The sequence below is a fragment of the Chelonoidis abingdonii genome, chromosome 5 (genome assembly GCF_003597395.2).
Source record: "Chelonoidis abingdonii isolate Lonesome George chromosome 5, CheloAbing_2.0, whole genome shotgun sequence".
In the NCBI taxonomy this organism is placed as follows: domain Eukaryota; kingdom Metazoa; phylum Chordata; order Testudines; family Testudinidae; genus Chelonoidis; species Chelonoidis abingdonii.
In genome coordinates, this window is record NC_133773.1 from 45,067,344 (window position 1) to 45,082,910 (window position 15,567).

Genomic DNA, 15,567 nt, shown 5'->3' on the forward strand with positions numbered 1-15,567 from the left:
TCTGGCATCTCCAGATATCATTGCCTCCGCAATGACCATTGGATTATCCCACAGAGTTGCTCACTCCACCTGTTTTATTGATTCACCTGGGGAAGCTAATGGAACCAGACCTTTTTGAGATGGCTTGGAGGAAGAATGCTCAGAGTACAGCTGACAACCACTTCATTGATAGCTACTTTGGTAGCACACTGTAATTATCTTTTCTTACTGATTGATAAGGTGGCTCCCAAATGCCCTCTTCTCATACATCAACCTCATAGGTCACGTTAGTATACAAAGTGATTTACAACAAAGGATGTGTGAAGAGAGATAGAGTCCTCATGGTGGAAGTCTCAGACTTTGAAAAAATCGAAGCAGAAGTCATGTTAGAGGTCTTATGCCAAGACTGTGCAGGAAACAAAGGAGGAGATAATTCTTTCCATCGTTGTAGTGTCTGCGAAGTTCCGATCAGTACACTATATGCTCTCCCCGCTATTCTTCTGGGGAAGTATGATGCATATGGGAGAATCTTTGTTAGGGGTGGACTGAGAGAGGTATGTGGTTTTGAACATTAGTCCAGTTTGTTTATGACAGTTTTTTACTGATAATGTTTGTACTCTGCCCAAGGCTTTGGGAAGACACACTTTGAATCAAATTGAAAATATATATTAGATACCATAGTCTAGTCCATGAAGGAACTAACGTTGAGCCTAGTGGGACTTTTATGTGAAGATCAATAGCAGAATACAGTATGGCCTCAGGTGCCAGACTCTATGTGTGAGGGTGGGGAAGAGTGCCACTAGGACCCAGAGTGTAGAAAATTGTGTCTGCTGATGGTGCATATGTATTCTTTCTGTTCTAGATGCAGAGAGATGATGGAGTGCTGTGCTTGAGGAAAGAGGGCACAAGAGACATAACAGGCAGGCAGGAGAAAAGGTAAGAGGGAATAACAGAAAGCAGCAGGAGCTGCAGGGAGAGAGAGGAGGAGGAGCCTCTTATGTACCTCTCTAGCACCCGGGGAGTCTAGACTGATTAACACCAGCTTCTCAGGAAGCTTCCTGTTTCCTCCTGCTTCCCTGAACCCATTTGAGGAGAACAGGCAGTCAACTGAAGTAGTAGGGACCAGTTAGGCCCTTAAGATGCTGATAGCTTGTCTCATTCAGGCCTTGCTACCAGCCTGCTTATTTGCTCCCTTCAAATGAGTGTTGAGAGCCACTATAGCTGGCACAGAACAGCAGTCATGAATGAAAGAAGAAAATGCCCTCCTGGGGCAGCATTCAGAAAAAGAAAGAAAGCAGAGGAAGGTTTTCTATCTAAGCAGGAAGGAGCTCTCCTGAGATACTTAGACACAAATGTTCATGGTGAGACTTCCGGCCCCAGTGAGAATGTGAGTAATGAGGAGATGCCCGATCTTCTGGTTAGTCAGAGTGCAGGAGACCTGGAAGCTATTACAGCATCCATATCTTCATCTCAAATGGATGTAACCATGTACATTCCTGAAGAAAAGTGTAGATCAGAGAAGAGTGTGGTGGAGGTACAAGAAACAGCTGCTGGCGGAGTTTGGTACGCTTAAGTCTAGATGATCCAGGCCCGTGGACCCACTTGAGCAGTAGCCTGAGGGCGTTCTTTGTACTGCATGGGCCACATTAAGTGAAAAACTTCATGTTCTCCAAAGACAATGAAAAATAGAAGTTTCCACCAACACATTACTGGTGTGAAATCCCCATGGTGACAAAGTGAAGAGGCCATGGCTTATGTACTAAAAACCCAGAATGCTGCATACTGTTTTGTTGCAAACTCTTCCAGTCTAATGTTCCAGCCACACTGAGTTCTATGGGAACAAAGGACTGGAAAAATTGGCTAGGAGACTGGCATGCCATGAGAAGGCAGGAAATCACCAGAGAGTTCCATAGGTGGAGAGCTTGAGATGAGACTAAAGTTAAAGGCCACCTAAGATGACAGCACTAAGAAGATTGCATCAGAGTCTCTTTACTAGGGGTTATAGTGGACCACAAGCTAAATATGAGTCAACAGTGTGATGCTGTTGCAAAAAAAGCAAACATGATCTGGATGCATTAACAAGTGTGTTGTGAGCAAGACACGAGAAGTCATTCTTCCGCTCTTCTGCGCTGGTTAGGCCCAACTGGAATACTGTGTCCAGTTCTGGGCACCGCATTTCAAGAAAGATGTGGAGAAATTGGAGGGGTCCAGAGAAGAGCAGCAAGAATGATTAAAGTCTAGAGAACATGACTTATGAAGGAAGGCTGAAAGATGGTTTTGTTTAGTTTGGAAAAGAGAAGACTGAGAGGGACATGATAGAGCAGTTTTCAGGTATCTAAAAGGGGTCATCAGGAGGAGGAGAAAACTTGTTCACTTAACCTCTAAGGATTGAACAGAAGCAATGGGCTTAAACTGCAGCAAGAGAGGTTTAGGTTTAGACATTAGGAAAAGTTCCTAACTGTCAGGGTGTTTAAACACTGGAATAAATTGCCTAGGGAGGTTGTGGAATCTCACATCTCTGGAGATATTTAAGAGTAGGTTAGAATAAATGTCTATCAGGATGGTCTAGACAGTATTTTGTCCTGCCATGAGCAGGGGACTGGACTCGATGACCTCTCGAGATCCCTTTCAGTCCTAGAATCAATGAATCTATGATCTACTAAAAAGTTCTGGAAAGGCTATTGCCATGTGAGAATGCTTGCTACCCGAAACCTAGCACTGCATGGTCCTTCAGGTCAGCTGTATGTGCCAAACAATGGAAACTTCCTTAAAATTGTGGAGCTGATGGCCTGAGTTTGATGCTGTACTCCAGGAGCACTAAGAAGAGTCACCACCCAAGAATGTACACACACAACTACTTTGGAAAAACAATTCAAATGAGATCATACAGTTACTGGCAACAAAAATCAAACAGAAGATTGTGGCAGATCTGAAGTCAGCAAGTATTACTCTGTTATTCTGGAATGCACACCTGACACCAGCCATACAGAACAAATGATTTTTGTTTTGTAACATTCACAGAACCTAGTGAAAATGTCCTGCAATGGTGACTGTCAGAGAGCTCTCTAGAATTTATTGACATTGATGATACTACAGGAGCTGGTATGAAAAATGTGCTTCTTAAAAGCTGGAATACGGGAATGTGAATAGCTGACTGAGAGGTCAGGGCTATGATAAGGTGCAAAATGAGAAGAAAGAACAAGAATGCAGCACATGGATCCGAATAAACCTCAAACATTTTGTCCCATCAAGTTCTTATCATTGAACTGGGGTCAGTGAGTAACATCGCTCTAGTGAGGCTGCGAATTTAATGTTATTACAAGCATCTATGATTTTTCTCTGCATAACTCATCGATGGCAATTTTGAAGCAGCATCTAGGAAATCCTCTCTGACATCGAAACTGCTGAGTGCCACACTATGGGAAAGTCGAGTGGGAGGCAATAAGCCTATCAAACACCAAACTAGGAAGATAGAGATGCATAGTTGCCATTATGGAGGATAATGCTATGACAGGAACTGTTCATGGGAGAACAGTGGCAGAGGGAAATGGATCACCAGAAACATAGATACTTCAATTTCTGTGTGTCTTAGTGTTGTGGAATGACATACTGTTGTAAGCAGGAGACTCCAAGGTGGTGACCTGGATATGTCTGGAGCAATGGAACAATTGGACAAAGCAAAGTCATACCTAGAGTCTTACCGATCAGATGAGGGATTTCATAACATTCTGAAGAGTGCACAGAAGTTGGCAGAGGAACTTCACACTGAAGCTATTTTCCCACACATTCAAGAATACAAGAGTCACTGAAGAAGAAAACATTTTTATTATAAGGCATGGGATAATCCCATAAGAGACCCCAAACAATTCAAAGTTGAATTCTTTAACCAGATGCTAGATTGTGCAATAGTCAGTTGAAGAATGTTTCATTCGGCTCAAGGAACACAGCAGTATATTTGGGATATTGTATGATATTCCAAAACTCCTCACTATAACTGAAGAAGACCTACACCAGCAATGCAGGGCACTAGAGACAGTGTTAACATATAATGGCATGCATGATATTGATGAGATTGATTTAGGAGATGAACTGAAAGCCCTTTCAAGATACATTTCAGCAGGATCAACTCCAAAGGTTGTTCAGAAATATATGTGCACAAATAAGATGACCACCCTCCTTCCAAATGTTTTTGTTGCTCTGCGCATACTTCTAACACTTCCTGTAACAGTTGCCAGTGGAGAATGCAGCTTCTCCAAGCTGAAGTTAATAAGAGAGGCTGGTTGGCTTTGCAACCATCTGATTAGAACATGAGCTGGCCCAGACTGTGGACCATCAACAGGAAGCATTTTAAATCTTTGCAACCAAGAAGGCACAGAAAGCACCACTTTGATTATTCAAACAGATAAAAATGCCAGTGTTTACGATGCAGAGAAGAAAAGTTACATTTTGCTGTTCTGGCGTTTGAAAGTTAAGTGTTACTTAACATTTTTGAAGAAGGCATTTTAAGTTGTTAGTTCTCCTTTATTGGGGTAGGTAGCAGAACAGTACCATAAGAGGAGTAGAACAGGAATAAAACAGAATTGAGACCTTTCAAAGTTTTGGCCTAAGCAAGGGGTTATGGGGGCATCATTTGAGCTCCCCGCCTCAGGTGCCAAAATGTTGTGGGCCGGCCCTGAAAAGGGTTAATTTTGAGGTGGACCTCTTTTCCACCTGTGCATGCAAAACATCTGGGCCTTCAAACACCTGTGTCTGCTTTCATACTTGTGCATACCCTTTCAATAGTTTAAATCCTGTGCAGATACAAGTGTTACCTAGGTTTTCAAGGTGCAGAGGCAAGGGCTGTAGCCATATGACTATTGGAATACTTGAAGGGCAATTGTAAGCCATCGGACCTGCAAAGTATAGGCATAGGTTTATGTATGTACAGTTTTGTGAATGCCCAAGGGAAGAAAATCTGGTATAATGTGACTAACTAAACCATTGGATATTTTTGTATTTAATAATCAAACAAATGTTAAAGTGGTGAAAATGAGATTAGATAGTCAGTCCTTCTAATATTAAACACATTTTTGTGTTTCTTTGCAGGCAGCATCCTTGACGGTGGACTCCTGTTCTGAGGACCAGGAACCAGGCTATTGTACTGTTAGTAATATGGCTGTTTCCACTGACTGGTAAAGAATATTTCATTTTGCTCTTTGTGATAAAAAGAAGAGGTAAAATTTAAAAATCGTTATAAATAGGAGAAATTTAGAATAACTGCTGTGTCAGACCAGCTAATAGAAGGGGGTCTTTTGTCTTTAGGCATAGCCCGGTACAAGCAATGTTGGCATAAGCTGTACTACAGCAGGACTGGCCTGAGGAGGCATTCTTTCCTGAGGCAGAATTCCCTCCCTGCTTCTTTCTTGTTCCAGGGTGTAGTAATTTTCAACAGGCCTATTGCAGCAGCAAATTCAAACACTGCATCCCCTGCTCTTACTGTGATCCAGCTCAATTGTATGGGCTGATGCCCTGTTGGAGGGAGAGGGGTAGAGCCAAGACTGCCAAGTCCCCAATTCTGGGGAAAAGTAGCAGACATACAGCTTTGGGCAGCCTGAAAAGTGGTGTAATGGGACTCCTTCTTTCCCTTCATTCGCCATAGTGAAAATTCACAATCTAGCCCACATTAATTATCAAACCAGAATATCAGACAGTCAGAATCACTGATGCTTTAAAAAGTAAAAGAAAACTTTAGCCAGTTATAATCTGCTTACTGATAAAAGCATTAAAGACTTTAAAAAACTGTACTCGTGAATCAGATATTTTCTGACTGGCTGATGACAGAATCTGGTCATAATCTAAGCAATGTAAAATGTACCTTTTAAGAACAGTGAAGTCAGCAATTCTGATTCTGCACCAATATCCATCAGGTTTTTATGTTTTTAGCCTGTGGGGATTTTAGCCTCTGGGGTGATTAGAATAGAGTTTTGTCTCAGGATAAATATCTCTCATTATGGAATTAAAATAGCCAAGCTTTAAAATTTAGGCTCCCAGTTACCAGTCACTCTATGTGTGGAACTTCCATTGCAGTCAGGCCAAAATGTGCATATGGACCAGTCACAGAATCAGGCTTATAGGATGAAATCCTGGCACCACTGAAGTCAGAGACAAAACTCCCATTGATTTCAATGGGGTCAGGAGTTCACCTCACAATTTTTAAAAAAAAGTTTATGTTTAGCTCAGCAAACTCTCACTCCACCTGTTTCTAGCCCAATTATCCTTAGAATATTTGAAATTCTACAGTGGCTAGTGTTAGAAATTTTCCTTAGCAAAGCCTCCTAATGCCCTTGTTTTTACCAAAAAAAAATCATTTTACCTGAATAAATATAGGAATACAGACCCAAATTCATGATCCAGCAGTTACATTAGCTCCTAATTTTCACTCTGCTGCTGTTTAACTTTACTTTTCACTTCTTATGAATACATGAGAAATAGCACCAATCTCAGACATACTCTTATCTCCCAGCTGATTGCTACGTCCTCAGGCTAAGTAACTATTCTCAATTTTTTTTCCTGTATATTTGGAATAATTTCCAAATATCTGTATTGTTTTTATTTGCTGTTTTCACTTTTAGCGTGGTGGGAGGGAAGAAGTGTGTTGTACCTACCTCACTTTATAGGAGTGTTGTGAGGACTAATTAGTTAATATTTAAATACATTTTGAAGATGAAAAGTGCTGTATTCTAAGTATTGTTAATATTGTTGCTATTTTCTCACCATTATCTAGCTCACTTTTCATTTAGCCCTATGGCTTCCCCACTAACAAAGCACCTTATTGCCTTGTAATATGGTGCTCCAACTTGTAATTAAATATCACTCCCAATTATAAATATCATTAGGTCAAATCTTTATTCAATACTGACTCAAGCAAAACTCCCCATCCAGTTAAAGGAGATTTGCTTAAGTAAAAACTGAGTGAGAACTTCAGGTTTAGGCCCATTGTAATGGTTGTTTCAGAGGTGGTTTTAACTAGAGCAGATTGATCACTTATGCAATAATTCTGTGACTGCAAAAAATGAACTGTAGAAATTGAACTGTAGAAATGAAAGATCTTAGACTTAGAAGATATGAGTTATTCTATTATCGCCAATTTATGTGCTGATATTAATACATCGATTCTTCTGCTTCTGTTCTAGGACTCTCGATGTACAACCAAATCGAGTAACTGTTGGTGGCATTAGATCTCTAGAGCCAATACTTCATAGGAGAGGACAGGTGGAAAGTCATGATTTTGTGGGTTGTATAATGGAGTTTGCAGTCAATGGACGTCCTCTGGAACCCAGCCAGGCTTTGGCAGCTCAAGGAATCTTAGATCGGTATGTCAGCTGTACCTAGTATCTGATAATATCTATAAAAAAAGAAAATGGCATGAGAGTTAAATGTTAATTAATTCAAATGCCTGTGAATATGAATATACAATATGCTATCAGATGTAAAGGACCAAGGAAGGATCTAAACTTGGAAATAAGATTATGGAGAAATCAGAGTTTGCAGAAACCCAATTCCAATTTTCCACAAAGCAGCAACAGTACATTTCTACCATTATTTAGTATTTTTGTTGTCCAGCAGTCTGAAATAAAGTAGCTCTTTTTAAAAAAGTCCATGTAAATTCCACATGGATTTGACTATACTGGTATGATTCACTAACCTTCCCCTTTTGTTTTTATCCCAAATGTCTGTTCTCTCACTTTCCCAGTCAAATATAACTGAATTTCCCCCATACAATCTCCTTTTGTGAGTGCTGTTTTAGAAATGATTGATTAGCTGAATCAATTGGTTTTTTTTCCATCTCACTGTTTGAAATTATAGTTATAGCAACAGTATGGCTTGCAAACCCGTAATTGCTAGTTCATCTCAGGGCCGCCCAGAGGATTCAGGGAGCCTGGGGTCTTCAGCAGTTGCTGCCAAAGACGCGGCACTTTGGTGGCGGGTCCCAGGGTAGAAGGACCCCCTGTCACCAAATTGCTGCCGAAGACACAGCACTGCGGTGGGGGGGTCCTTCTGCCCCAGGACCTGCCACCGCGGGTCTTCGGGGCAGTTCGGCAGCAGGTTCCGGAGCTGAAGGGTCCCCCGTCGTTGAATTGTCATGGAAGATGCTCCGGGGGCCCAGGCCCGTGAGAGTTTTCTGGGGCCCCCGGAGCGAGCGAAAGACCCCGCTCCAGGACCCCCGAAAAACTCTCATGGGGGCCCCTGCGGGGCCTCAGGCAAATTGCCCCACTTGCCTCCCCCCCCCCCGCGCCCGCCCGGCAGCCCTGGTTCGTCTTTACCCTTTTCACCTCCCAAGCTTGTGTTATTTCTTATGGTGTGAGACTTCCTGAGCTTCTGTAGCTGAAGATGTCAACTTCAATAACATTCTCCTAGAAAACAGCGTCTTGGGACATGCCACCGAAGTAAAAAAATGTCTTTGGATTTTGTATCTTTCACCATCAAAGACTGCTGCCAATCAAGACTTTTCCTTTAGTACCTTGGGCAGTTTAACAATGCAAGATGGCTCCAGGTTTTCTTCGAGATTTGCTTGGCAGATTCAAAGTTAAAACCACCCTACCCACCTCCTTTAAAAGGTTATTATCTAAGAAAATATTGATGAAATTTCAACCTTTTTAAATGATGACAAACCTCTACAACAGGGATCGGCAACCTTTGGCATGCGACCCATCAGGGAAATCCGCTGGTGGGCCAGGATAGTTTGTTTACCTGCAGCATCCGCAGGTTTGGCCGATCGCAGCTCCCACTGGCCACGTTCGCCATTCCAGGCTAATGGGGGCTGCGGGAAGCGTCGGCCAGCACATCCCTCGGCCAGTGGGAGCTTTAAAATGTATGCATGTGCTTAAAATTTTAGCCATGTAACCTTCTTCACAGACCATAAACTTCAACAGTAATCTTGTACCAGTTCTGAAAACCTCTCAACTAATTTTAACAGTCTCTGTCTTAGGCAAAGATTCAGACTACATAATTCATTTATATCTAAAAATACTACTTTCAATTCAAGTTCATTACATGGTAGTTCCCTTCCCCATTCCTGTTTCAGATTATATGTACTGTAGGAATATTACAGATCCTTTTTGTATTACATTGTTAGGCCAAGAATATGTGTATACAAAGAATGTGACTGAAAGGAGGTTGAGGGAAAGACCAGAGTACAACCTGAAGTCATGGAATGAAAGATGATAATTTTCATTATTTTTATTGTGTAACCCAAATGTAAGACTGCCATAAAGATATTGTACATGTTTGAGCATAGTAGTCTTTGAGAAGACTGTTGTTTTTTAAGACATACATAAACACTGATATATATGCATATGAATATTATTTGCAAATTATTCAAGTTACTATCTAATGTGTAGCATATAAGACAGAGTTTTTGTATTTCCTCCTAGTTCCCTCTGAAGTCCTCTCTCTTTTTCTAATAGTGTTACAACTTGGCACTGAAAACTGGGAACTGTTTCAATATATCAGATTTCTTCAGTGCAGAGAACTTAACACTATTACTTTTTACTACTTTACAAGAGACTTTAAACAATCCATCCATGTGGGTTGGGGAGGAAGGGGTGGTATCACTTAAACACATATGACTCCATCCAAAAGGCTTATTTTGTTTGTTTAAAGTACATACTCCAGTGACTACTCTTTTGATTTGTTTTAGATGCCCTAGATTAGAAGGAGCTTGTGCAATTAGCCCTTGCCAACACGGTGGCACCTGTGTTGATTACTGGTCATGGCAGCAATGTTATTGCAAAGATGGATTGACTGGGAAACACTGTGAAAAATGTATGTAGAAGGCTTAATTATCCTTCTGTTTAATCTACAGTTAATCACACAGTTTAATCACGTGCAGTTGGGTTTTATGTTTAGATGACATTAACTGTTGTTAAATGATGAAAACGTGTCATGCTTGCATTCATTGTTACAACAATTATGAACAAAAGTGACACATTGACTTTTTGCCCTATTATCACTTTGAATATGGTAGGGGAAAAAGTTCAAATAAGAAAACACATATATAAATGTAAATACAAACAAGAGGAGCTCATTTATTTTTCAAAAAAAACCCATAATTATGTCTACAATTATTAATTTGCAAATAAATAGCTCTACATAATATAGCTAAGATTGCATAATATAGCAAGCTAATTAAGATATATTCAGATTTTATTTATTTTTGTGATTGCTCTGTGAAAACCATTTAATTCTGTTCATGTCTACCTTCTCTGTTTTCTTACATATTCCATTATTGTATTGATTATTTAGATGCTGTTGTACTAGCTTACAAAAGAGTTTTGCTGCATTTCTGGTAGGATTTTGAGGATTCTGCAGTGTAATTAATATTATATATTAGTTTATACCACCCTAAAGTGTGCTAGGTATTTTACAAAACAAATAGAGCATTGTTCCTACCTTGAAGAGCATACAATTTATTTTATCCCAAGGACACTGTCCAGAGTAAAGGGAAACAAGGGCATACCAAGAAAAAAATCGTAGCTCACAGAGCCAAAATTCCTTCCTTGTTTTCCCCTTGCTCCCAGGGTGTTTTAATTTACTCCTGCCCTATACTAGCAGTAAGATAACTCACTCACGCTCTCTCTGTCTCACATAGCACTGCTGGGTCAGCTGCAGTGGCCAAAGAGTATACGGTTGAAGCCAAGGCTTCACACACTCCTATTTCTTCTCACCTACTTTACCCCAACAAAAGAATTAGATAAAGCATACTCAACGCTTCCTCCTATATTTGTCCTAGATATTACTGCCGATACTGCCTTATCATTAGAAGGCAAAGGACGCCTTGACTACCACATGAGCCGGAATAAGAAACGAGAGTACATGATGAAATATGGCAGTAAGGGAGCCATTTTGGAGCCCCTGAGTGTGAACCATTTGGAAGTGAAATTCAGGACAAGGAGCGAGAATGGAATTTTAATTCATATCCAGGAAAGCAGCAATTACACTACTGTGAAGGTAGGATTAAAGCTAATGCTGACTTGATTTGATTGCACTGCCTGCTGTGTAGTGATCTAAATCACCTCTTCTGTTGCCCTTGTCTTTTTCTTTATAAAATATTACAGCTTTGACTAATGCTGGGCGCTATTCCAGTATCTTTCATCTTCTCAACGATTCTTTCATTATTTTCCAAGATATCAGAAGGTCTTAATGGTTTTGTTTCTAATCAGTTTTGTCTAGACTCCAAGTAAGGGCTATTTTAAGGCCAGCAGGAACATATTTGTTGCCATATTTGTTAACACTACTAAGTTGCATTCTAGAGTGCAAAACTTTTTCCTGTTGGCCTTTTATGTTTTCTTTCTTCAGACACTCCCTCACCACACTGTCAGACTACCAAACACAAGCCAACAAGTTTTCATGAATTCATACTAACACAGTACATGCCAGACAATCTTATTTCATATCCATAAAGTCACCCTTCCTGGAGTTTATCTTGCTCACCAGAATGGAGATGTTAAAAAGGCAAACATTACATGATTCTGAGATGTTCCACTAAATCAGTGCTTTAAGCTCCATGCAGTTTTTTTCCAACTGTTTAGCCCTAGATAAGTTACCTTTCTCAAGAGAAACTGATGAGTTTAGTCCGTGGCTATGACTCAATCCACTTAGTCATAATTCTAAATGAGTACAGCAGTGATGCTGGCAAACCTCTTTATTGGATAGATGCAATCTCCAAGTTTCCTTGACTACTGGAATTCTTTCCAATTTTTTCCCAACATTTAGAGAAACTCCTACATAAGACCACACTTTCTTTGCCTCAGCCAGCATGGATATTGTCTGCTTGCCTGGTTTCCATTCCTACCAGGAGTGCACAACTTTTCTGACAAAAAGGACTGCATTATCAACTTCCAAGAAACCCATAATCAGGACTTAATTTGCATATAATTTATAGCCTTATTGTATAAAAAACAAATGCATTAAAACATATTTATTTTTATTTGCATTTTCCTTGTTAGATTAATAAAAATGGATAGCACTTTGTTGCTTAACAATGAAAAACTGCAGGTATCTACTTTGCTCTCACCCTATATGTACAGAAAGAGAGCAGTAGCCAGGAGCCATATTTTATGCATCCCTAGCTACAAGTTGTACCCCTTGATTCATAACATCTGAGGAGATCTTCTTGTTTTCAATTCTGCAAATTTGGCTAGTGAAGACTAGCTTGGTGGGAATAAATAAAATGCTTAAATTTTGCCTACAGTGGAAATTTGGCAGGCAATAAGCATGATAAAAAAAAGACAAAGTAAACTTTGGTGGTTTAAAGTGCAAGCAGCTTGTTTACAGTAGAACTCCCATCATTTTTTGCAATGATGAAGCTACAGCAAGGGTGCAGCAACAATGCACCCCAGCAGCTTCAAAGATGGGGGTCATCATCTGAAGCTGTAGGCGGAAAGAAGCTGTTTCTCCTTCAAAGGGGGTTTCCCCCTCACCAGCCCTTCTCCCTATTGCGAGAGCTAGAGGGGAGAAGGAGAATGTAGCTAAGAGTGGGTAAGGGAGGAGCTATGTGGAAGTTCATAGTCTCCTTTGGAACAGAGAGGAGGACATATAAGTCTACACAGCACTACTGACCAGCAGATCTACCCTCTCATCCCTGGGATTAGTGTAGGGCTCTTCTTTGTTTATTTGTTTGAGGTAGGGGGTTGACTGGGTTTCTTTGTGAGGTTTTTTTTGGGGTGGGGGGAGAGGGTCAGCTGTATACATGGTGCTAGTTGCCTTTTGGAGACTGGGAAGGAATTTTTCCCTCATTGGCAGATTGATCAGGGTGGGTGGAGGCTTTTTTTTTTTTTCTTTTTTTTTGCCTTCCTGCAGCAGCCCAGAGACCTGATGGATAGGACCATAGGTATGATTCAAGTTGTCACAACTTGGCAGATGCCTAGTGTAGGCACCATCCAATGGTTTATCAGTTCCCTGATAAACTGGAATTGGAAGTGGATTTAGGGGAAGGCATCACCTAAAGTAGCTGATGAATAGGGTTGAGGCTCCCAGTCTCTGGTATGGTTGGGAGAAACCCCCCTTTCCCAGCCCTTTAATCCTCATGAAGGGAGGGTGGTGGGTTCCCAGCCAGAGGCTGGGGACCAGCTGTGGCAGGGTGCGGGGAACCTCTAACAAGTGGAACAGATTAGGGAAGGAATGATGACCTGCCTTATTTGATTTATTGCTGGATAGTTCCCAGATGAGTTAATAAAGTTGCATTCTCATTAAACCACATTCCTTGTGTCTTGTCTGGGGCAATGAGAGATTTTCAGAACCACTTTGTGAAAATGCAGCCTAAGGATCGTCTCTGCAGTATTATCAGGCCTTGCTTTTCTCAGTGTGAAAAAGTTAAAGCTTGAGATCAAATGGTAAATCCAGCTCTTCCTTCGGGTAATATGATGCCCTATGTACTGTGGCCAAAATTATCCATCTTGTTGGCCTGAGTTTAGAAGCCAGTTGACTCCACTGAGAGTTGTGAATTCTCAGCACTTCTGAAAGTCACAGTACTTTTTTAAGTGCTTGATTTTTGTAATCTGACTCTGAATATTTTGACTCACCTTCAAAATTATTTGGTTACTTGATTTGTGCGACTTGTTAACTTATTTGACCAGCAAGATATTAAGCATATGGAAAAGGGATAAAAATCTGAATATGTTTCAAAACTAGAACATGTTATAAATAAGCTACAGTACCTAAATCACACCTGCTTTACTCCCATTATTACTCACTGATTTAAATGGAATTACAGTGGGATAAAACTGGAGTGACACAGTGATGAATCAGGACCATCAAGATTGCAAGTATTTTAATTTAGAAAAAAGTTGGAGAATTCAGTGAACGTTCATAATTAGGTTTCTCGTTATGAGTCAGGGGGCTCTTTAATGTAGAAAATGAGGACATAATAAGATTTAGTGGCTCAGAGCTGAAGCTAGACAAATTCATACTGGAAATAAGTAAAAAGGGGAGGGGGACCAGTTTGAGTAATTAATCACTGAAGCAATTTATAAAGGGATATGATGGATTCTCTATCACTTGAAGTCTATTAATTAAGATTTGTTGTCTTCCTACACGATCTGTTCTAGCTCAGTCAAAAACAATGAGATAAATGCAGCAGTTATTAGGTGAAATTGTATGGCCTGTATTATACAGGAGATCAAATGACCAATATGGTCCTTTATCCCAGATGTGCAGGAAGAAAGACAAGATGTGAGTGATGTGGTTTAATTGACTTTGTTAACTCATCTGGGAAGTATCTAGCAATGAATCATACAGTGCAGGTCATTGTTCCTTCCTTAATCATTTCCACCTACGTATTTGAAAGCTGCGATCAGCCCTCCAAAGCTGGTCTCATCCCATTGCTGGGACTCAGCCTTGCTCCTCTGTATGAGGGTAATAAGGCGGGGAGAGAGGGTTGTGTCGTCGTTGTACCAGATGTTGTATCTGATCCGCAACCCTGTTCTGAAGCTTCTTTAGGGCATTCCTCCCTCTAGTTCCACTTCCAATTCTGGTTCATCAGGGAACTAGACCTATGGAATGAGTACTTGCATCAGACACCTGCCAAAATGAGGATCCAGCAATTCATTTGGCTGCCTCACTCCACCACCTAACCAGGTTCCCAGATACTTAACAATTCCTTCCCTAACAGTGGTTAAAAATATTTCTGCTCTCTGTCTTCCAACTTTACACACCTTCAATCCTTGTCTACCTGTGGTGCCCCTCCCATATCCTCTGCTCTAGTATTTCAGACCAGTTTATAATCCACCTCCCCCGCCCTCGGAGGAGGTCCTGAACCTGCCTTAAATCTCTCTTAACCATCATGATTAAGTCAGCCCACCTATAAAATCCCAAATTCTTTTCCCCATATGCACAGCATTCATGTCTAGTGGCTGCTCCTGGCTGCGAAAGAGTATAAGAGGGGCATTAGCTGGTCTCAGAGTATGCCTCTCCTGTCATGCCAAGACAACATCGCTTTGTCATCTCCACGTGACCTGGTGGCCCAATGTCCACAGATCCATACACCAGCTCTCACTACCCTATTCCTTGCTCCTGAAAATTGGCTTAAAAAGTAAAACTACCCATTCATGCCTTTGAACTCTGATTCTCAACCAGGGGCTGAATGTACATCTTGTATGCATTTAAATGCCAACACCCAACTGCCTGTACCCTTCTGTCCCCTATTTCCTGTTAGGTAGGGTGACCAGACATCCAGTTTTTAAAGGATAGTCCTGAATTTAAGCCCTCCTGCAGATGTCTTGACTTTTCCTTAAAAACAGGCAAATTGTCCCATATTTTCTGTCTCCCCCACATCAGTACTGGCAGGTCCTGCTGTGCGCTGGATCCCTGCTCGCCAGCCGCCCACCCACCAGTGGTGAGTGGGGGGTCCAGTGCCCAATAATGGGGTGAGTGTGCAAGGCTGAGGGTGGGGCAAAGCTGGCTGATCCTCCTGTTTGTCCATCAGTGCAGCCCCTGCTGCAGGCCAGCTCTGGGCCAGCAGGGCCCTGCCCTCCATCCCATTTCAAGCTGGCACTGGCTGCGCGCTGCAAGCTGCGGTGGCTGGTAAGTGCAAGCAAGTGCCAAGCGGCG

At 41.3% G+C, this 15,567-nt stretch overlaps 1 protein-coding gene across 1 annotated transcript in view; it reads left to right on the forward strand.

The window, feature by feature from the left end:
* FAT4 (FAT atypical cadherin 4) overlaps positions 1–15,567 on the forward strand; it is a 230,837-nt gene that overhangs the window by 201,014 nt on the left and 14,256 nt on the right. The window contains exons 12-15 of the mRNA XM_032775006.2: positions 5,065–5,150; positions 7,152–7,331; positions 9,659–9,783; positions 10,751–10,968. Coding sequence (XP_032630897.1) covers positions 5,065–5,150; positions 7,152–7,331; positions 9,659–9,783; positions 10,751–10,968 — 609 coding nt within the window. The remainder of the gene's footprint in view (positions 1–5,064; positions 5,151–7,151; positions 7,332–9,658; positions 9,784–10,750; positions 10,969–15,567) is intronic.